Consider the following 21,730-nt stretch of genomic DNA (forward strand, 5'->3'; position numbering starts at 1 on the left):
GAAAAGGTCAAGACAATAAAAGTCAGTTACAGCAATATACTGGTTAGTTGTATCAGTTCAATGCCTCAAACACTTTTAAAGATTGTTGCTATGAAAGTCACAGAATCGCAGAATGGTAGGGTTGGAAGGGCCTTCTAAAGATCATCTAGTTCAAAACCCCTGCTCAAGCAGGTTCACCTAGATCAGGTCACACAGAACCACGTCCAGGCAGGTTTTGAAAACCTTCAGAGAAGGAAACTCCACATCCTCCCTGGACAGCCTGTGGCAGGGCTCCCTCACCCTCACAGTGAAGAAGCTTTTCCTTAAGTGGAACTTTTTGTGTTCCAGCTTTTGTCCATTACCCCTTGTCCTGTCACTGGACACTACAGAAAAAAAAAAGTATCACCCCATCCTCTAAACATATACCTTTTAAATATTTGTACTAATGAGATCTCCCCTCAGTCTCCTCCAGGCTCAACAGTCCTAGATCCCACAGCATTTCCTCATATGAAAGATGCTCCAGTTCCCTGATCATCTTGGTGGCCCTGCGCTGGACTCTCACTAGAAGTTCCCTGATATAAAAGTATTTAATTGATGGTCTAAGCAGGGTTGTTAAATTCTTGTAGGTCTGCCAATATGTCTGTGCTTGATGCATTTTGCAGAACTATTTAAATACTACAATGAAATCCAGAAAGAAACATTGCTGCTTTTTTTTTTTATTCAATGCACTATTTTCATCCAAGGCAATAAAGTAACAGAAATATGAAAACAAGTAATTTAGAAGAGTCTACCAAGCATATGGCCAAGAACAGATATCTTCTCCTAAGGTAGCTCTGCAGGACAAATGTCTTTTTATAAGTGTCTACACTACAAAAAAACATAGACAAGTATTACAATGAAAACACGGAAATTATTTTAAATCCATTTCATCTTTACAATCTGCAAAATAAGAAGTCTGAAAAAGAATTGTAAAAATTGTTGACTCAAAAAAAAAAAGTATTTTTCACAACATAGAATACTGTCCCATCTCAGACTTATCTGGTACAATACCTTTGTACAACATCCACACAATGATGAGCCCATTTTGATCACTAGTAGTCAGTTTTTGGTACTGTTCATTCCATGTCACCACTTGCACGGAACCTAGGAAACGACATAGTTGGTTTTTATTTACACCATATAAATAAGTTAAAGTTCACTAACTTGGAGCTTTTCAGAAATTTGCACTGCTGATTTTGATCTAGTTTTAGGCATTCTTTCTGTATCACTCATTTCCTCTTTCAAAATCCTGCTAAACAGCTCACTCCTTTTGCTTTTGTGTTCACCCACTTGAATAACATCCTCTCCAAATTCTGCTCAGAATATTGAATCAATACACAAAATTCAAATTATAGTTTTGCAGTTTCTGACTGCCTCCAACATGTTAGTCTGGGAAGCTGATCAAACTGTACAGTCATAAGTTTGGGTTTTTTCTTCCTCTTAGCAGTTTGATCCTCATCAGTGCTGCACTTTTAAAACAAAATCTCCCAAAAATAGCACTCTACACACAATTCCTTAAGACTCTCAAGTCTCATCCTACTCATAAATATTTGACTCAACTTGAAACATCTTCAAACTCTTTCAAAGTAGCATCTTATTTGATCAGTTCAACACTGGATATGAACTTGGCCACTTCAAGAACCACATCTCTCATGCCCTCACCATTAGTCCTCCATTTCCTCAGTATCCTTTCTATTTTGCAACATTTCAGTTACAAATTTTATCAACAGATGCAATCAAAGATACTTTCAAAAATCCCTGGCATTCAGGGTAACAATTTGTCTCAGAATTGAAGACATCTGTGCAAAACACCCACTAGCTCAAGGCCTCACAATTCATTTCTGTGATCATATTTAACCAGGCCCCTAAAATGTGACCACTGGCAGGTTTCAACTTCAAATCCTCATAAAAAGACCATTTACTCAAATACTGTAACATTTTAGCATTCTCTTCACATACCATTGTCCACTGATGATGATCGTTTAATATTTCTCATGCCAGAGTTTCATTCCTCCCTGTCTAATTTCCCTGTATTCAATTTTTACTTTCACAAATCATCTTTGTCTAGCCTGTTTTCCAACCTCTCTAAAATTTATCTGTGTATTGGACTGCAGCCTATGTATGTACACATTCTGTAATTTTTAATAAAGGGAAAATGAAGATACATTTAAGGTAGAGATAACTAACTTCAGCCTCTTCAGAAGAAAACATAAAGCTACCATAACATAAGTAACTCATAGACACTATTAAAAAACCCAGACCAAAACCAGGGTTATCTGCATGTGCGTTGCTAGAAAAAAATGCTGAAGAAGGGTTCTTGTCTCATTTCTGATTTTAGCCTATGTTACAGAGTTAAAAACTTTATATATACAGTGTAATAGAAAATTGTTCTTTTTTCTTTAAACTACAGTAGATCACCATTGTTTCCAGCATCATCTGCCCTTCAGTTTAGCTTTTCTACCCTGATATAAAGCATTCTTTATCAATCACCTACCAAGGCAATATATAAACACATGTATGGGAGCAAATGCATCATCTTTTATGTAAATACCTAAAGAAATATATATATTCCAGACCCATACAACTGAATAGCACTTCCAGATTAACCATGTTGAAGTCAGAGATAAATTCTATGCCAGAAGCACTGCAGGATTAAAAAAAGTCCCTCTATAATATAAACACATTCAATATCTGCTTCTGCAGGGGAGGTCTGCTTCTGCAGGGGGGTTGGACTAGATGATCTCTAAAGGTCCCTTCCAACCCCTACTATTCCATGAATCTATGAATATCATTACCTGCTACACCTAACAAATAAATATTTCCTTCTCAGGGTAACAAATGGGGACCAAATAATTTGGGAATAGCAAATCCTGCTGTAATACAAGATGCAAGTCAGGCTATAATGTCACAGTCCACAGATTTAATCTTGTAAAATGCATAAGGAATCTTTAACTTTTCACAGGCAGAGCAGACCTGGGTTTGTGCAGCATGTGTTCTGTATCACATGTACCATGTGAGCCAGGAGAACTGAGGTAAGGCCACATCACTTTGTTTCTCAACCCAGTAATGCACTCACAGATCATGAAAGACTGACTGTAGGTCTTCCATCACATAACTAGGTAAAAATTGATAGCCAAGCTGTTACATACCTGAGTTGAATATTGATAACATTTATTTCAGGCTTATATGTTCATATAGGAAAAGTGTAATGGGATGAAGCTGGAACACAAAAAGTTCCATTTAAACATAAAAGAAAACTACTTCACTGTTGAGGTGAGGGAACCCTGGCCTGGGCTGCCCAGGGGGTTCTGAGTCTCCTCTGGAGGTCTTCAAAACCCTCCTGGACACGTTCCTGTGCAACCTGATGTAGGTGGGCCTGCTTTGGAAGGGGGGTTGGATTGGATGATCTCTACAGGTCCCCTCCAACCCTACCACTCTATGATTCTATGATGATTCCACAGCAAAATTACTTTATTGACTTCACAAAATCTTGTCTTTTTTATACCAATCAAAAATACATTAAATGACCAAAACTACTTACCACTGTGACCTTCAAGAGTCTGATTCACAGAAAGATTGCTAGGAGCTGCAAGTCCCTTTATTTTTGCTTCATCTGAAAATAACAAAAATAGCTATAAAATAAGCCATACATATTACTGTGTCTCTACCTATACTGCAGCCCAATCACTATTTAGATGGATAATATTATTCACCTAGAAGTATGTGAATTTTAGCTGCAGGATAAATTTTCTACCCCTCACTTCAATGGGTTTGCTATTCACATCTGTCATCCAAATTTATATAGTCTTTATGGTCTAGCAGTTTCAGGAAAAAAAAAAAAAACAAAAAAAAAAACAAACAAAACCCCCCACTATGGCTATCACATTTGTTTCACTCATAAAAAATGCTTAAAAAGAATTTGAAAATATATTATACTTTTCTAAGAACATATTTATTTTTTAAAAGAAAATAAAATACACAGCTTTCTCCCTAAAATAACAAAGAGAGTAGAGAATATTCAAAGAAATAAGAAAAAAGATCAATTAAGTTCCAAATTAAACTGGAAGCCTACTCAAAAAGGGCAAGAATGAAACATATGCCCTGAAAAAGAAGCAGCACTGAAGAAAACTTCAGCAGATATAACTGGCAGATAAATTACATGTGTGCCACATTAAGACAAGCTGGAGAAAAACAGTATTCAAAAGAAAGTGACAGCACATTTGATGTTTCTGCAAATACATAACTATGGACAGATTTAAAACATATTCACTATTATCAAGTAATTTGTGGAAGGTGTTATGTTTTCTCAAGTGTGCTGGATTTACCTGTCTGTGTTTCTAATTTTAAAACTTTCAGTAATCCATCCTCTCCACCACAGGCTATGAAACCTTGATCCTTATTCCAAGAAATGCATCTTAGACACACATTACCAGGAATTGCAATCTGAAAAAGAAGTATTTCATATCTCTATATAGATATGAGTCATGTTTAAAATATTCTGAACACCTCTAAGACACGTATATAAGATACCACACAAACTTACTTATCACTGATCAATACATGCAAAAAGGGAATACAATTCACTACAAGCACTAGTGAAACTGCAACGCAAAATTAGAGAAAAGGGAAATCTAACACATGCAGCAAATAATAATAGCAGGACATCGTCAAAAAGTCAGCAAGGAAGGTGCGGCGAGCAACAAAACATGTGAAGAGAGACCGCACAGTGCACAGGGTTTTGCCAGTAGCTGGTCTCCAGCCCAAGAACTATGCCCGAAGTCTCTCGAGAAAGCAGTTGCTAAGGAGACAGCTGAAACTAAAGAAACGCCAAGGCCCAAACCCCGGCCGAGAGGGAGTTGGCAGGACAGAGCTGGGCAGGCAGTAAGCCCACGGCCGCACCGCCAGAGGAGACGCAGCGGTCGCGGGCAGCGGGAGAGAGCTCCGAGCGCCCGTCTCCTCAGCGCCCCGAGGCCTCCGCGCTCCCAATCCTCGGACGCTCTCGGCTGGGGAGGGGTAGAACGGGGAACTCCGTCTGCGCCCAGGGCTCCCTGGACCCCGCCGCCTCGACTTTCCCTCGTGCCCCGGGAGCACCTTCTTGCACAGGTAGATGAACATCCTCCCGCCGGCGCGGCGCAACGGGCCCGGCGGGGCCTCCCTGGCAACTGCGTTACCCGGGCAACCGCCGCCGGAAACCTGCCCCGCGCGCTCCTCCACTTCCGGCAGCGGCGCCCAGCTCGGGCGGGGCCGAGCGGTATGCGCTCCGCTAGGGCCTGCTGAGGCGCGGCTGAGGTGTGTGCCGCGGCTGGAGCTCGGCCCGGCGGGGTGCGGGTTTAGGTCGCTGCTTCTACCCGAAGGGGAAGCAGGGGGCCTGTGAAGCCCAGATTGTTCGCACACAGTGTTTTTCGTGTAACTTACATCAATCCATCGTCCACAGTTACCTCCACCTCAGAGTTGTCCAGTTGCCTGAGGGAACTGCCGGCTGTGGCTGAGCCCGCAGGCGTTGGGTGCCCATCCCGCTCCCTCAGAGGGGCTGTCGGGTCTGGTCAGTCAGTTACTTAAACACGCAGATGAATAATGCCTTACTTCATAGTTAGCTGGTTGCTTTGGGAAACAAAGGGCTAGCAAGACGATCAGGGGACCCGAGCATCTTTCTTAGGAGGAAAGGCTGCAGGAACTGGGGCTTTTTAGCCCGGAGAAGGGAAGACTGAGGGGGACCGCAGTAATACAAGTATTTAAAAGGTGAATGTCAAGAGGATGGGATGATACTTTCTTTCCTGTAGTGTCCTGTGACGGGACAAGGGGTAATGCACAGAAACTGGAACATAAAAGGTTCCACTTAAACACAAGGGGAAAACGTATTTACTGTAAGGGTGACACAGCACTGGCACAGGCTGCCCAGGGAGGGTGTGGAGTCTCCTGTGCAGGTTTCCAAACCTGCCTGGACACATTCCTGTGTGACCTGATTGACATGAACCTGCTTTAGCAGAGGGGTTGGACTGGATGATTTTTAGAGGTCACTTCCAACCCCAACCATTCTACAATTCTATGAAAGCTCTTGGACATTGAGCGGTGCAGAAGCCAGGATTTGTGCCCACAGGATGGATGCAGGGGGCTACAGGACCAGCCTGGCTCTGCAGCACTGAGTCAAGGCTGGTGCTCACAAACATACAGTAAGATAAGATAACTGCTCAGAGGAATTGAATGTAAATACTATCATTTGTAACACAAAATGGAGTTATGCATATTAATGCATGAGACAGCCTTCCTAGCTGACAGATTGCAAGACACATCTGGACTTCAGGACAACTTTCCATTATTATATAAATGATAATGATAAACATCTCCTCTGACAACTGGCCCTAGTGTAAGTGGGACTGATGTCATCCACTCCCCATTGCCAAGAAGTTAGAAAGTCCTGCATTAGATTTACAGCTTGTTTATTCTTACTAATTGTGGAGGCCAAGGCGTACTTCTTGCCCTGTAAATCCTTGTATAATACCCATGTTTAGGCAGAGGATATGAAAGTAAGCAATGTAAAGTGCTGGATATAAAACTCCATGACTTACAGAAAAAATATATTGCCTTTTGAGGAAGCAAGAGTAGCATAGCTGGGCAATCTCATGTTAACTTTAATTGAACTACAGCAATTTAGGATCACTGACGACACTTAACAAAACATCAACCACAAACCAGTCTACCAGTCTTGGAGAGTTTTGGAGTCTCATTTTTAGCCCTTGCTGAATCTGTGTCACGTTCACCTGTGCTATTCAGTATTATATTCTAACTTAACATTACTGTGTAGACATACTTGAAGTCTCACTCGCATGTGCAGTGAACTTGACAACTGAACCTCTGCTCACCAATTTTCCTTGCAATTGTTTGTATCTTTTATATGCAGGGCACGAAGCAAGCACAGATGTCATTATAACACATCCTTGGCATACCAGCTACTGAGATAACAGCTTGTGGAACTGTATCACAATGCCCTACAAAATAGGTTGGATTTTTTGATGCTAAGGAAAAAAGAATCACAGTTTTGACTCCAAATTTAAAGTGTGCAAAATGAGTGGATTCTTTTAACAAATTTTTAAGTTGTTAGCTTGTATGTTTTATCCACGTGATACAAGTTGTCTCAGAAAGGTCTGTGGTATGATAATAGGAATCGCTGACTAATAACAGAGGTAAACCTTGCAGGATAAAAACATTAAGTTGGAGGATATCTTTCATCCTTCTGAGTGTTAAGCAAAATTATTAATAATTCAAATTACCATTAAACCTTTACCTATATTAACAAGGAGTTGTAGATTTTAAAATAAAATGGCTCTTTTTCCAACTATGTCACTTGGAGATAGTATCCAGTTTAACTCTGTGAATTTCATCCATTTATGCCTCGTCTATCTCAGAGCCTTTGTTTCTTTGTTTATGTTAAACCCTTTATTTCATAACCTGCATCCTTTAAGTTGTATACAAAAAACCTTCCAACATCAGTGTGCACATCATACTTTATTTTATTAAAATAAATTACAAGACCCAAACTTACTTTCCCATTTAATGGACAGAAGACAGAGGTACATCTTTCACTCTGCCTTGCCATTTCACAGTTTTATGTAGTGATATACTGTATCCATTCCTTTTTTTACTATATTTACTTTTGAATAAGAGAACTAAAATCCAGTTTGTGCAGAAAAGCAGTACCTGCTGGACTATTTGTAGGCCAAAATACAGTAGAGCAGGTATAGGCAGCTGTATGGTTAAAAAGCAACTGTATGTGAAAATCCTCAAGGTCACTGTATTTCAAGACTGGTGTTTTCCTGAAGTCTTCTTGACATTTGTCAATAATAGCAAACCAACTGCTTTTTTGTAAGCTGTGCAACAAAATAAAGCTTGGTGAAGACAACAAAAAGGATTGATTCTGAAAGATTATATTAAGAAGAACGATAGCTCAGACAACCTGCTGCCTGCCTTGATACGCCTGCAGCTTCTCAGACACTTCATCTAGTGGTCAGTTGTTAAGGGCAGTAAAGTATTGGAGCAATCAAGTATAAGGGCTATAATGTTTGGTTTATTTGTAATCTTTCTTATTGATGCATTTTCAACAAACTGTTTTCTAGATGAGGTCAATTCATGCTTGAAAGAGATTTCAAAACATTTTAGAGATCTGTCAAGGTCTGGCAACTTTCCAAATGATCTCAAATGATCTGACAACTTCCCAAACAATCTCAACAGCCCTAAATCTCTTAGAAGGAGTTGAACCAAGTGACACTGGGGGCTGAGGAGCAGCAAGTGACTGTCTCTGCTGCTTTTTCCATATTATCTTGAAAGGATGCTAGGGATACAAATTCCCCACCAAAGAATAACTTTGAAAGAGAGCTTCAGTTCTTTGTAACAAATTGTATTCCTCACTTGAAGTCACCTCATTTTCTTGCTTAACCTGAGCTCTTTAGGGCAGAAACGTTTTCCTCTAAAGTGCATGCAACTACTGAGATGACATTACAGGTTTAATTATCTTGGTGTTCAGTTTTAACTACTTAGATTCCCCGGAATGATACATTATAATCCAAGAAAAATCAGAGTCTTCCCTTCACCTTTCCCAGGCAGACAAACTGAACTCCAAGCATGCTGCAAGAAGAGGGATTTGCCATGAGATCTTACAAAAATCACTTTGAATTTATTCAAGAACCAGCATAGTCTTGTGTCCTTGGCAGAATTTTCATTTGGCTTTCAGAAACTTTGGCAAACTGAAACATTCATTTATCTTTATAAATGATGAGTTCACATATGAAACTTACTTGTTTGCTTTACTTCTTTGATTAACACCCCACTCTTCTTTGATTTTAAAGCATCAGGGATGAGGAGGACAACCACAGACATAGTTCTCCTCTAAATAAATTCCTACTTGAACAAAAGTACCTTTTACAGGAAAAGGTATGCAGTCTCAAAAATTTGCAGTGAAAAAAATCAACCAAAGTCCTAGGTAAACTGTAACAGTGATCAGCCACTCTCACTTCTAAAAACTGTGCCTTGTGACGAATCACAGCTTGCCCAACCCTAACTTCCAGTTACTAGTTCCCACCATGCCATCTGAGGGCATTTATTCCAGCATTCAGATTTGCTGTGCTAGCACAGAGTCCACTACTTTCTCTTTTTTTGTTGGCTTTCTTGTTTTTTTCTCACCCACATGTTTGTGAAATGTCTGATCTGAGGGCTGACCACATTTCCCTGCCACAGGCGCCGTGCTGCAGCAAATGAAGGCAGCAGATTCCAGCTCAGCACTGCTGGCACTCACCAGCATCCTGCACCTCGAATGTCCCATGGGCCCAAGGCTTGCCTAGTGCCTCCAGCTTTGTCACCTTGTCTCGTAGCTCTCCTAGCCTTGTATATCCCAGCAGCTGTATGTTAACAGGCCAGCACATTTTCATGGAAAAGAAGGTGCATTAGGATCTCTTGGGACAGTGCCTGCCTGCAGAGGTGGGATGCAAAGGAGCACTGCAGCTAATGGCACTGTTGTCACACTGCCTGTGAAGTTGCCCTGAAAATGTTGGGACATAACAGGAGGGCTCAAAACTGAGTATTTGCTTGTAACAGTAAAAATCACCTGAAAGAATTAAGACTAGAGCAGTGCTTGATTTAGCATATAGCACATAGCAGATACAATCTAGAGCATGTGAGCATCTGCAGTTTATCTGTCTTGACCCTAAAGCCATCAGTGAAATGTGAAAATGTAGTGGCATTTGCAACAACCAAGATTTTACTCCATAACAATTCTAAAATCACCATGAAAATACTTCCTGTTTGGAGGGATGTTCCTTCCCTGGCTTATATCCAAACAACTACCTCCAACATACCAGTAAAAAGCTGAATCCAGCAGACTGTATGAAAAAGGATATATTTTGTGGACAGAGCTTCCAGGCGTGAGGTGACTGAGTCCTGCAGGGCAGCTATGGCTTCACACTTACAGGACTCTTCAGTTGTTACAAGACTGCTTGTTACGGCTCCTAAGATAAAAAACAGCATTTAGAATATTGATGACAATTATCAAACACTTAAATCCCAGGAAGAAGTCAAGCTGCACCCCTTGTGCAGGCCAAGAACAAACATCTCAACAGCTAATACAGCACAGCTACTGCAGTGAGATTACTGTGTACATGTGACTCCAGAATAAGATGCTTCCAAAGGCAGAGCCTCCTTAAAAGAGGGTCTACAATTATGACATACTCTTTCAACAAGTTACCAAGAGAGGTCACTTTTATGTAATCCCTGTGCCTTTGTACATATTTTTTTACATTGATTGGAAAAGCAACAATGGCAGATTATTAAATGATTTTTTTTTCTGTAGATGTATAATAGCATAACTGATCAATGCTAAACAAATTGTGGGAGCATCAGAACAGCAAAATAATAGAAATGCTACACCTGGATACAATTCCTCTTTTTTTTTTTCCTGTTTTTTTATTTGGTTTCTCTTTGTGTTTTATGCCATTGATATTTCCATTTTGCAAGGAAACTGATGGCTGCTTGAACTACAGAAAAATGACTGAAATATGTCCATTTCAAAAGGTTATTCATTCAGTGTCTCACTAAAAAAAGTCTATGAAAAGATGCATTTCTAGCAGTGTGGAAATTCATTTGTCTTAGAGCCAATGTTGAAACTGGTGTCTCCTTGATTCCACTGAATGTGTATTTGTCCAGCTCCCTTTTTTTGGAACTTTCCACCGGCTTTATGGTCAATGTACAAAGAAGAGCTGTTCAAGATTCAGCTGGAGAAAGGCCAGTTCAAAATATCACACCAACATGGTTGGTTTCCAACCAACTGCCAGTTAATTTTTTAATGCTTGCATTTAAATTCTTCAATGACAGATAACAGATCCTCCTTGGATTATGTCTGGTTTAACGGAATTACTTTTCCAACCAACTTTGGCAACCACCCAAGGGTACCCTGAAGTCTTCTACAGTCCTTCTGTGAAATGTAGAGTCTTCCAATATTTGATATTCAAAATCTTGGGCGCTCCTGTTGCCACCGGGATGCCCAACAAGTCATACAGAACATGCTGGCGTTGTGTTTTTACACTGCATTTATATAAGTCCACACCTACAAAAATTACTGTTTTTGCAGATGGTGTTTGGCAATATCCACCTATTTTATAACTATGCTCTCACTCAGAGTACTTAGCCACTTGACATAACGGCAAGTTACTCCTGATCTGAAGCAAAGATCAGACTAGGTACTTCTTGAGATCCCTTCCACCCCAACTTTCCTTATCATTCTACATGAAATGGTGCAGAAGTTCTGCCAACAGTTGATGCCATTATTGCCCATATGAAGGGAAAGCAGTCAGCAAGTTGATTCCTACCCTGCTCAGCTTGGAGGTGTGGATAAGAATGTATGGTTTAACATTGCAGATCTTCTGACACCAGTTTTGTTTCTCTCTGACCCCCCACCATCCTCCAAATGCTGGTACACAATTGACTCCTATGCTCCATAGAAACATGCCCCAGAACTCTGATCTGTCAATCCCCCTAACTAGTCACATTTCATAAGGAAATGCAGAATCTAACAGGCTCTTTTCTTTTAGGAATTCCCTAAATGTGTGGTGGTAGGTAAGAGTCACCTGTAGTTTTTAATACAATAACTGCTGTAACTAAGCAAGAAGGATCAAACTAGCTCAAAACATTAGTGGAAATAGGCAGAAAAGAATGAAAAGGGATTATACGTTTAGGGTGTTTGTGAGTTAAGAGAATGTTTCTCAAACATTTTAAGGATTTAACACACTGAAGAGAGATACTTCAATAAATTAATTCAGGAAAAAAATATTACTTGAGCATGTTTTCTCATCTGAATTTAAGGTAAAGCCTTCATAGCAGTCACAGGTATGTGATCTACTGTTACTCACACAGACCTGCACTTCTGGTGCACATACATCAGATCCCACAGAATGCCTTTTAGGAGAAACACTTATCCAAAAGCAAGATAACATTTTTCAATGCTTCCCAATGGCAGTGTTTTTCAATGCTGGGAGCTTGTCCTATGTGAATTGTACTAGGACCTACTGAGGTGTCTGCACACACTCTTGACTGCAGATGCCTAACCCCAGCAGATGTGAAGTGCCAGATCACCTCCAAAGGCATGCTAGGACAAATTTCCAAAATACAATAACTTCACAGTAAGGAGACAGGGAAGAAAAGAAACTCTTCTAAAATGAATACGTTTTTACTATAACACAAAGCCATTTGGAGGCTAAAGAAATAAACAGCAATTTTAAATTCATCCTGGAGAGGAGGACCTCAAGCTGTCTCCTGCATGGTGGTAATGCAGTTTGTGCAGTAGTGCAAAGCCTGTGACTCTGTGACTAACCTCAGCTCTTCTCTCTTCAATTATTTCTGGATTTGCTTTTTGTTTTCTTTAATACAGTGAATGCCTTAGTTATAATATGATAAAACCAAAGTGTAAGCATTACTAGCATTGTTGCATATGAAGTGCTTTACACCTCTAAATGTTTCTCAAAGTGGAAAACACAGAGCAACATAGAACTGCCTTAGAACACCTGAATGCACGTTTAAGCTTCTCAAACAGATCCAAATGCATTAACCTGCTACTGAGAGCTATTTCACTACACATATGTAGTGGGGGGAGGGTATGTATGTAGGGGTGTATGTAGGGGTGTAGGGATCAGCAATCTGGTCTTACTTGAGCAAGTCTTCTTGTCTGGATTCAGGGTGTAGCCTTGGTAGCAGTCACAGGTGTAGAACAGATCATCCCTCACGCAGATCTGCTCACAGTCATGCCTCCCAGGTGCACACACGTCGACAGCTGAGGAAGGCATTTGAGAAGAGGAGAACATTAATCAATATCCAAACTTCAGTTTAGTTGATGCTGGTAATTCCTATTTGCAAATATCTCTTCATTTGGATCCAAACCAGGACATTTTTATTTTATGTCAGCAGGCTGTTAGGCATGATAAGGTATACAGAGTGTGTTTTCATCTGGCTATTCAACGTCACTAAATTAATAGGCTCTTTGGAACACTCACAACACTTTTTTGCAGTTGTAACAGATTGCAGAAGGAACTGAACTAGCAGTGACCCAGTTACAAAATAATTATCCAAAGGAATTTCAGAGAACAAATAGCGGGATTTTAAGAGAGTATTTGGCATTATTTCAGCTCTAATTGAGCTGGACAAGACACTGTTTTATGGCATGAAAAGACCATAAACAGGAGAATATACATGCTGTGAAAAAAAAATAGAGAGACATGGCACCCGCTTCCAGTTACAAAGTGGGCACTTGATGTGTGAGGCTGATGTTTTCTGCCAAATTTAACACGTCAACCCTGAAAAGGCAAGCTGAGAAGGAGCTCCTATATTTGGATATCTTTGCAGTAAGGAGGTTCAGTAAGGCACAAAGAAAGAAAAGAAAGAAAGGAGAGAAAGCAAGAAAGTGACAAAGAAAGTGAGAAAGCAAGGAAGCAAGTAAAAGAGGGAGAATGAGGGAGGAAGAGAAAGAAAAAGATAAAGAGAGAGAGAAAGAAACAGAGAGAGAAAGAGAAGAGAGAAAGAGATTTTAGCGGTGAATCCAAATTTAACTTCATACTTTCATCCATGAGCAGGCACAAAAACCCAGACATGGTACGCAGAAATGCTATTAAGTGGCAAAAAGATATAAAGCCTAGTGAGAAAACAAATAAACCACTAAAAAAGCAGAAGCACTAGAAGATTGTGTTATCTTTTCAGAAACAAGAAGAGTGAACACTTCAGTAAGAAGAATGCCAAGGAGAGATGCAGTTACCAGCTAGAAAACTGCTACCCTAAGGCTAGTGTTGCTCAGAACTTCTTGATTTAAAGAAATAACTCCAGAGAAGTATTTGGGGGAAAATAGTTTTAATAATAGGCTAATTTTTCAGGGTGCCAATTCAAAGAGTAGGAAAGGAAGAAGCTGCTGGCGGTGTAAGACTGGGGTTGCTGTATAACAGAGCCCTGCACAACTTTGGAAGCCAAAGCAGCAAAATGTAAGATACCCAGAGTTTCAATAGGAGAGATGGAGAGGACATGGGAAAATCATCAGGTTTTAAGTTCTCTCTGGATTTCTGGCACTCACTCTCTGGTGGAGACACAGTGCCTGTGGGCATCTCCAATCCTCTCCCAGGGACTAAGTGACATTTAGGAAGTACTGTAAGACTATAAAATGGTAGGTAAGTGCAAAATTTCTTTTTGTTTAAACAACACATTTAAAGAAAAATGCAATTTAATTGTTTTTTGATCCATTGGGAAAGGCTACAGGTGAATTCTCATTTTAAGAGTTGATGCCTGTAATCAAATTTTCAGCTAGAAATAGTGTGGGTAACTCACAGAAAACATGTGCATGTCTTCATGAGCTTCATATATTAGAGTGGCCTTTAATTCTTACCTGAACAAGTCTTCTTATCTGGATTGAGGGTGTAGCCTTCATGGCATTCACAGACATAGGATCCATTGTTACTCACGCAGATCTGATCACATTCGTGCCTGCCAGGTGCACACATGTCCACAGCTGCAAGATGCATGTTACAGAAAAAAATCATTGTTAAGAAAAAGTAATCTGGAGTGGAGTGCATAGTCACATTGTTTAATACATTTTTATTTGGAATCAGCTCAGAAATGGCAACAGTAATTGACAGAAGTGGTAGGAGAAAATATGTATACAGTGTCTACATCTGAAGACTTTGTTTTGGCATCTGGCACTAATGATTGGATCTGAAGGCATATTAAAAAGGAGGGTGATGGAATCAAACTACTTCTCACCATTACTTGCAGCACAGTTGTATTTATCATTGGATTTATTATTGTTGAAGAACATACAGATGGTCACTGTTTCAACAGAAGTATACACGTAGCTCCTGAAATCCAATTTTGATGTTAAAAAGTGATTTTTTTTTTTTCCCTAGTTAAACACACCAAAGCAGTAATACCTGAGCAGGTTCTCTTATCTGGATTCAGGGTATAGCCCTCATAGCAATCACAAAGGTAGGATCCACCATTCCTCATGCAGACTTGCTCGCAGTCGTGGGTCCCAAGTGCACACACATTTGCAGCTACAAAGGGCAGAAAAGGTGCATCAGTCATGCCAAAGGAGAGAAACAGTCATTAATAATTCATACTTCCAAAAGTACATCTTGCACTGTTTGCTGTATTAGTAGTAGTAAATGTCAGTGCTGCATCACCTTCACAAAAAGTGACACTGGCATCTTTTGCATCATTCTGTACTCAGAAGAAAGAGGTCAGAAATGACACTGGAACAACCACACTGAAATGACTCACCACCTGAGGTGGCAGAAAGATAAGATTAATTGAAAAGGGTGCAACAGTGAGAGATTTTAAGCATTTAGTAACATTACTCTGGAAAAGAGGAGAGGAGAGGAGAGGAGAGGAGAGGAGAGGAGAGGAGAGGAGAGGAGAGGAGAGGAGAGGAGAGGAGAGGAGAGGAGAGGAGAGGAGAGGAGAGGACCAGTGCAAGATGAGTATGTGAAAGCCGCAACTGGATCTGTCAGATTTAAAATGTCGAGACCAAAAAAAGGACATAGAGGAAAGTTTCTACAATAAGGTAGCTTTACAGGCATATGAGCTTTCTAATTGAAGGATGGTCCAGAAATAATGTCCAAATCTCAGAGAAGTGAGAAGTTGAATGCAAGGCACCATTTCCTATTTTCTAACACATGGCAGATTTGTATGTCCCATAGTAAGACTGACAGAAAGTGTGCCCTGTCTTACCATTGGCAAAAACAAATCTCAAACAAGACAGCATCTTTTCACTCTGCTACACCCTTGGGAATAAGAGAATTCATCTCTATTAATTATAAACAAAATCGGTGGGTGATACTTTCAAACATAACTGTGAAGCTCAGACTCAAATGGCCAGATTTTTGTGGTAGGAAAGTTAAGCCTCCACTGACTTGGACACTAATTTAAAGCTAAGATTTTCCATCTCCAGGATGGCCTCAGGTTGAATAATGGTCTCAATGCATCAAGAATTTGATCTTAGCCAACTATTTTGCCCCAAACATTAGTTTCCCTGTTCTCAGTTCAGTCTACAAACACATTTATTTGCCTTGGCCAAAGCAAAGAAAATCCTCATTGTCACTGGTGGGTCTAAATTTCTGACCAAAAAAGCAGTCTGGACCTGGAAAAGACCCAGTTTATCCGCACTGTCTTACAAGACCCTCTTAGATTCATTTGGTTTGCAGGAACCTTTTTTAAAAACTATCCCCTTTACCTCATTCTCACTTATGATTCCTACAGATTCTAGCTAATAATATGCAAGCAACTCAGCGTTACACTGGAAGTCCATATGTGTGAGCTCCCTCTGGTTTATCCTCCAGCTAAGCAGGAGCACAATTTCTATGCTTTGGCACAAAATCCAGTAAGTTCACTCCAAAGAAGAAGAGATTTTTCTTTGGTGCTATGAAAGGACTTGCTTTGGTGAGAAGAGGTGGAAAATTAGTGTTATGTTCACAGCAGACAGACCTGCTGAGCTGGGAGGGCTCTTGTACCCATTTCCAGTTACTAGAGCAGGGTCACATCACATCTGGTCACATCAGCAACCCAACATGATGTCAAGCCAAACCTCAAGGCATTTCCTATGTTAAATATTGGGCAAAGTGTCTTGTTTGCAGATGGTCCTACACATTTATTTCATATCTAGAAAAAGAAATCTATTCACTCTGAATGTACTCAAAAGGTACAGTGGTAATTTTTAGTAAGGTTCTGAAATAACCAAGTAACACGTTGCCAACCAAATTCCCAAGGCAATGGCTGTTATTTTAATTCCCTTACAATGTTCTTTACACCTGATTTTACTTGTTACTTGATGGAGGCTTATTTTACAAGTAATTTCCTTAGAAATTTGCTAGAAAAGTCTACTTCATACAATTGTTTTGTCAAAAGAAGTCATCATTTGATTTTTGCGATTGGGGCTGTGTCACGGCAATCTGCAGGTACTTCTAATACTCCAGATACAAGAGTCTAGGGTTTTTCCTGTAAATGACAATAACAACTCACACTGGCCTTAGCATCATAAATGGAGTTCTAGCCCAAACCAAATACACATCCAGCATTTTTCCAAGACCAGTCCTAAAAGAGCAAAGCTAATTCAACTCATTCCACAGCTCCCAACCTAAATCAAGTTGCAGAGCAATAGAGCGAGGTGTGAGTCTGACACACTGGAAAAGTCCAGCTATGCCTGCAGGGTGAAAGCCCATCCTGAGGTGACCTGCTGTTGAGTTTGGAACCTTAATCCTGCATCAAATTTCTCAAGCTAGCGTGGTGGTTCACCTGCCATACTGATTTTTCTATTCTGAATCTATAAGAAGCCCTTCAACACCACGCTTTCACCCTCCTTGCTTCCCAGCAAGATGGGAGAAGAAATAAGCAGACTGCAGTAAATATACACAGCTAAATCCTGTCCAGATTGCCTTCTCTTACTCTGAATTGGACCAACTGCACAGGGAGGTCCACTGCTACTTGCGTGGTAAAAGGTCATTTCTTGGCCTCCACTGAATAAAAGGGTTGGCTCCTTTACCAATGGATGGCAAAGGAAATATTTAAATGTGATACATAACGCCTCTGAAAAAGTTCTTTCTTAGGGAGTGGAACCACAAGAGGAGCCAAAAGGAGCCAAGTTACACGGCCCCCTTGGACTGTCCATCTTACCGCAGAATGTCTCTCTGAATTTGGCTGTCAGTTTCTCGATCACACCATAGGTCTCCACATAGAAGACATGTTCATCCAGAGGTTCGCTGGCCATTATCCTCAGGGACTGCATGTCTGCCCGGCCCACCCCAACGGCATAGATCTCAATGCCAGCTCTCTGGGCGCTTGCTGCCACATCCTGAACCTGGTCTTGTGGCCGTCCATCTGTCACAACAATGACCACCTTGGGGATATTGAAGGTTGCTGGCCGGGTGCCCATCTCCTCAGTGAAGACCTCATCCATGGCCGTCTGGATGGCAAGGCCGGTCATGGTGCCAGTAGACAAGGGCTCGATGTGAGACACAGCCTCCTTCATAGATGCTCTATCAAAGTAGGTGCGGAGTGGAAACTCTACCTTGACAGTGCTGGCATAATTCATGACCGCCACGCGGGTTGTTCTTTCACCGACATCCAGAGTATCGATCATTTCTGACAAAAAGATTTTCACTTTCTCAAACTCTTCAGGTCGGACACTACGGGAACTATCTATGATGAAGACGAGGTCTAGGGGCCGGTTTTTGCAGGCAGTGTCTGTCAGGAAGGAAGGAAAACCCTTCAGTCATCTCCTACACAGGACTGGAGCTCTCACCCTTGGGCAGTGAGAGCTGACATGGAAAACTACCAGATTATCTACTACTAAGATTATCCTACCAGATAAATGCTGGCACTCTTGATTTTTTCGGAAGAGGCTTAAAATTATGGTGAACAACATGTTAGAAATTCTTAAATATTAATTTTGACAAGTAATAAATGTTATTAAACACTTCCAAGCATTAGAAGAGGTCCACATTTCACCCCACGAAATGTCTGTCCTTGAAACAAAGGGTTGTAGTTTGCATGTAAAAGTTCAACAAAGAAGTGTAGCAATTACATATAAAAATACTTACTATTTTTATGAAGATAAAGCCTGAATTCCACTTCTATAAGCTACAGAAATAAAACGGTAAAACAACTGTCTAGATTACACAGATTACACTGATCCTAGTTCTATTTGTTAGGGTAGTAATAACACAGATTGCCGATTAAGACCTATTTCTTGTTTGTAAATTTCACAATCCAAAGTACACAACAAGAAGAAATAAAGGCCAAAAGAAAAAGATGCAAGTGATGGTAAAGACTTCTTCACGGGGTTGTTACTGTTTTAAGGCTTCTACAGCACAGAAAAAAAAAAAGCAGCAAATAGTAATGAAGTAATTTTGCATGTAAAAATTAACATTTAGACACATATTTCTAGCTTTCAAAATTCCTCATTGACATATAAATCTAGACAGAAGCAGAAATGCCACAGCTCAGAGACAAGCATCACTTCTGGGAAGATAAAAATTGTCACGACAGCGACAGCAGGCAACCAAGGCTTACACTCCCTATCCTTACCTGACATCAACAACACCGTGCACTTAGTTTATACCACCAAGGTATGGATTTGTGCAGCTGGTTTATGAAAAACAGACAGCCCAAAAGCATAGTATTTCTATAGAAGAGACATTCCAGTTCAACAATGCATTGAATTGCAGAAGGTGAGGTGGTCAGTTTGAATATGGTCCCTGAGAGCTGTTTTGGGAACCTGACACACCCAGCTGCTAACAAGTTCACTTTTATTATTCTATTCCAGTTAGTTGAAAGAAAACAAAAATAAGAAAAAAAAATCACAAGTCTGTTAGAGACAAAACCAGCACTTGTTTTTTTCTTCCAATGGATTAGAAAACTTCCCTTGTGCAAGTGAAAAGAGAGGGGGAAAAAATCAAATAGCACAGATAAACCTCACTTCAACTGAGAAACACAGCACCAGAGTTGATTTTGCCTTTGGACAGAGTAACGGACCACATGAACCCTGGATCCTGACCAGGCATAGTATATAGAATTCTACCTGCATCCCATAACTCGGATTTAGAAGAATGGTTTTGTGCCTTTTGCGAGGGTTAGAAAGGATAAAGAAATGCTTGCACATGCCTGTGTAGCTTAAGACACAAAAGGAAAAGACACACACTGTTGGTCCCAAAGAAAAAAAAAAAAAAAAGATGAAATTCAAGATTCGCAGGCAGAAGAATTCTCTTTTAGATTTAAAAAAAACCACCCCAAATTATCAGTAGCCTGATCCTCCTGTGAGTCTAAATGAACACGGGTAGGGAAGTTAAGTAGGTTTTAGAGATGAGCAAGGCGAGCTTTGCATAAAAACACAATCGTCGATCTTTCCGTGCAGAAGCGAGCGGTCCGTTAAACCGCTGCAGCTTCAGCGTGATGTCCCTGGGGCTTCGCTTCCCTCTACCCGTCCCTAAAACGAAGCTTGCAAGAAAACCTCCGAGGAGCGCGGACGGCGCCCCCCGGAGCAGCTGTGCGACAGCGAGCGGAGTGACCGAGCGGAGGGAGACCCGCGGGCCGTACCTGTGGCTGGCGGCCGGCGCGGAGAGCCGCGGGCGGCGGGCGGCAGCAGCAGCAGCGGCAGCAGCGCCAGCGCCGGGCAGCGGCCCAGGGAACCGAGCGGCCGCCACATGTTCCTCCCGCCCCATGTCCCACGGGCCGCTGGCTTTTAAAGCCGCCGGGGACCACGGGGAGGCGGACGGAACACCGAGGGTCATCGGCTCCCCCCGCCGCCTCCTCCCCGGGGCGGGAGCTTACGGCATGGTTAAGGACAGAGTTCAAACCTCAGAGCCAAGGCACAACCTAGTATCATAGAATGGTAGGGACCTTTAGAGATCATCTAGTCCAACCCCCTTGCAGAAGTAGGTTCATCTAGATCAGGTCGCATAGGAACATGTCCAGGTGGGTCTTGAAGACCTCCAAGGAAGGAGACTCCACAACCCCTCTGGGCAGCCTGTGCCACTGCTCCCTCACTCTCAAACTGAAATAGTTTTTTCTTATATTTAAGTGGAACTTCTTGTGTTCCAGCTTCATCCCATTACCCCTTGTACAGTTGCTAGCTACTATAGAAAAAAGGGATGTCCCAACCTCCTGACACCCACCTTTTAGATATTTGTAAATATTAATAAGATCTCCCCTCAGTCTCCTCCAGACTAAACAGCCCCAGTTCCTGCAGCCTTTCCTCATATGAAAGATGTTCTATACCCTTGATCATCTTGATGGCCCTGTGCTGGACTCTCTCCAGAAGTTCTCTGTCCCTCTTGAGCTGAGGAGCCCAGAACTGGACACAGGACTCCAGATGAGGCCTCCAGAGTAGAGGGAGAACAGAACCTCCCTTGACCTGCTGGCCACACTCTTCTTGATGCATCCCAGGATGCCAGTGGCCTTCTTGGACACGAGGGCACTTCACCCTTTCTCCCCTCCACTGGGATAATTTGATTCAGGTCCCTTAACTTTGCATTTCTGGTCTGAAGCTAGTATTTGCAAACAATAGGATAAAAAGCTCACAGCGTGATCACTGAGCCACAAGAAACTGCTTTCCCTGGTGTCACATCGAAGCCAGGGCAGTGTCAGGTCCCCCCACACAGCAAGTCCTGTCAGCTGCTAAGGGAAGGTGCAGCAAGCTTTAATGGAAAGCAGCCTCTAGGGCACAAATCCACTACAATCTCCAGCATTGTCTTTTGGAAGACACCTTTGCCACAGCTGCACTCAACATGCTGGACAGAAAGAAGAACCATCCCCTCACCTCTGAAGGTGGCCCCGATGAGGACCTTCACAGCCCACCAGCAGTACAGTCTCAGACAGGTATTGACTCATTGCAGGAAGTGCTCTCTTGACTGCACAGTAGAAAAGGCCACCATTGCATTCAGAAAGCCTGCAAACAAAATGAGGGGGGAACACCACTCTTCCTACAGAGGACAGCCACTGGGTCAGTGGTGCAGGATGGCTTCCATCCCTAGAGCTACAGCTTTGAGTGACAGCACCTGCACACACCCCACACAGAGCTCTGAAATGCTGCTTACCCCGATGATCACTCATCCACCTTTTGGGAAGTCTCAACACCCAACCCCCCTTGGCTGGAGCTCACTGTCTATATACCCCATTTGCAAGCTCCTTTGGTGCCCACACTTGGTCA

The 21,730-nt window shown here is 41.6% G+C and overlaps 2 protein-coding genes across 4 annotated transcripts in view; both read right to left on the reverse strand.

The window, feature by feature from the left end:
* Nucleotides 1–5,186, reverse strand: part of WDR35 (WD repeat domain 35) — a 46,453-nt gene extending 41,267 nt beyond the window's left edge. For all 3 annotated transcript variants that reach the window (XM_010203531.2, XM_010203529.2, XM_061989705.1), the window contains exons 1-4: nt 5,110–5,186; nt 4,344–4,461; nt 3,560–3,631; nt 1,030–1,122 (exon numbers count right to left, since the gene is read on the reverse strand). In XM_010203531.2, coding sequence (XP_010201833.1) covers nt 1,030–1,122; nt 3,560–3,631; nt 4,344–4,461; nt 5,110–5,133 — 307 coding nt within the window. In that variant the 5' untranslated portion in view covers nt 5,134–5,186. The remainder of the gene's footprint in view (nt 1–1,029; nt 1,123–3,559; nt 3,632–4,343; nt 4,462–5,109) is intronic.
* Nucleotides 5,187–7,515: 2,329 nt separating this feature from the next.
* On the reverse strand, nt 7,516–20,227 carry MATN3 (matrilin 3). The gene is made up of 8 exons (XM_061990223.1): nt 20,119–20,227; nt 17,698–18,267; nt 14,961–15,083; nt 14,420–14,542; nt 12,704–12,826; nt 9,906–10,013; nt 7,970–8,016; nt 7,516–7,883 (listed from the first exon to the last, which is right to left on the reverse strand). Exons 1-8 carry the CDS (start codon nt 20,225–20,227, stop codon nt 7,851–7,853), a joined length of 1,236 nt encoding a protein of 411 aa, XP_061846207.1. The 3' UTR covers nt 7,516–7,850.
* Nucleotides 20,228–21,730: the final 1,503 nt, after the last annotated feature.

The sequence above is a fragment of the Colius striatus genome, chromosome 2 (assembly GCF_028858725.1).
Source record: "Colius striatus isolate bColStr4 chromosome 2, bColStr4.1.hap1, whole genome shotgun sequence".
NCBI classification, from domain to species: Eukaryota; Metazoa; Chordata; class Aves; order Coliiformes; family Coliidae; genus Colius; species Colius striatus.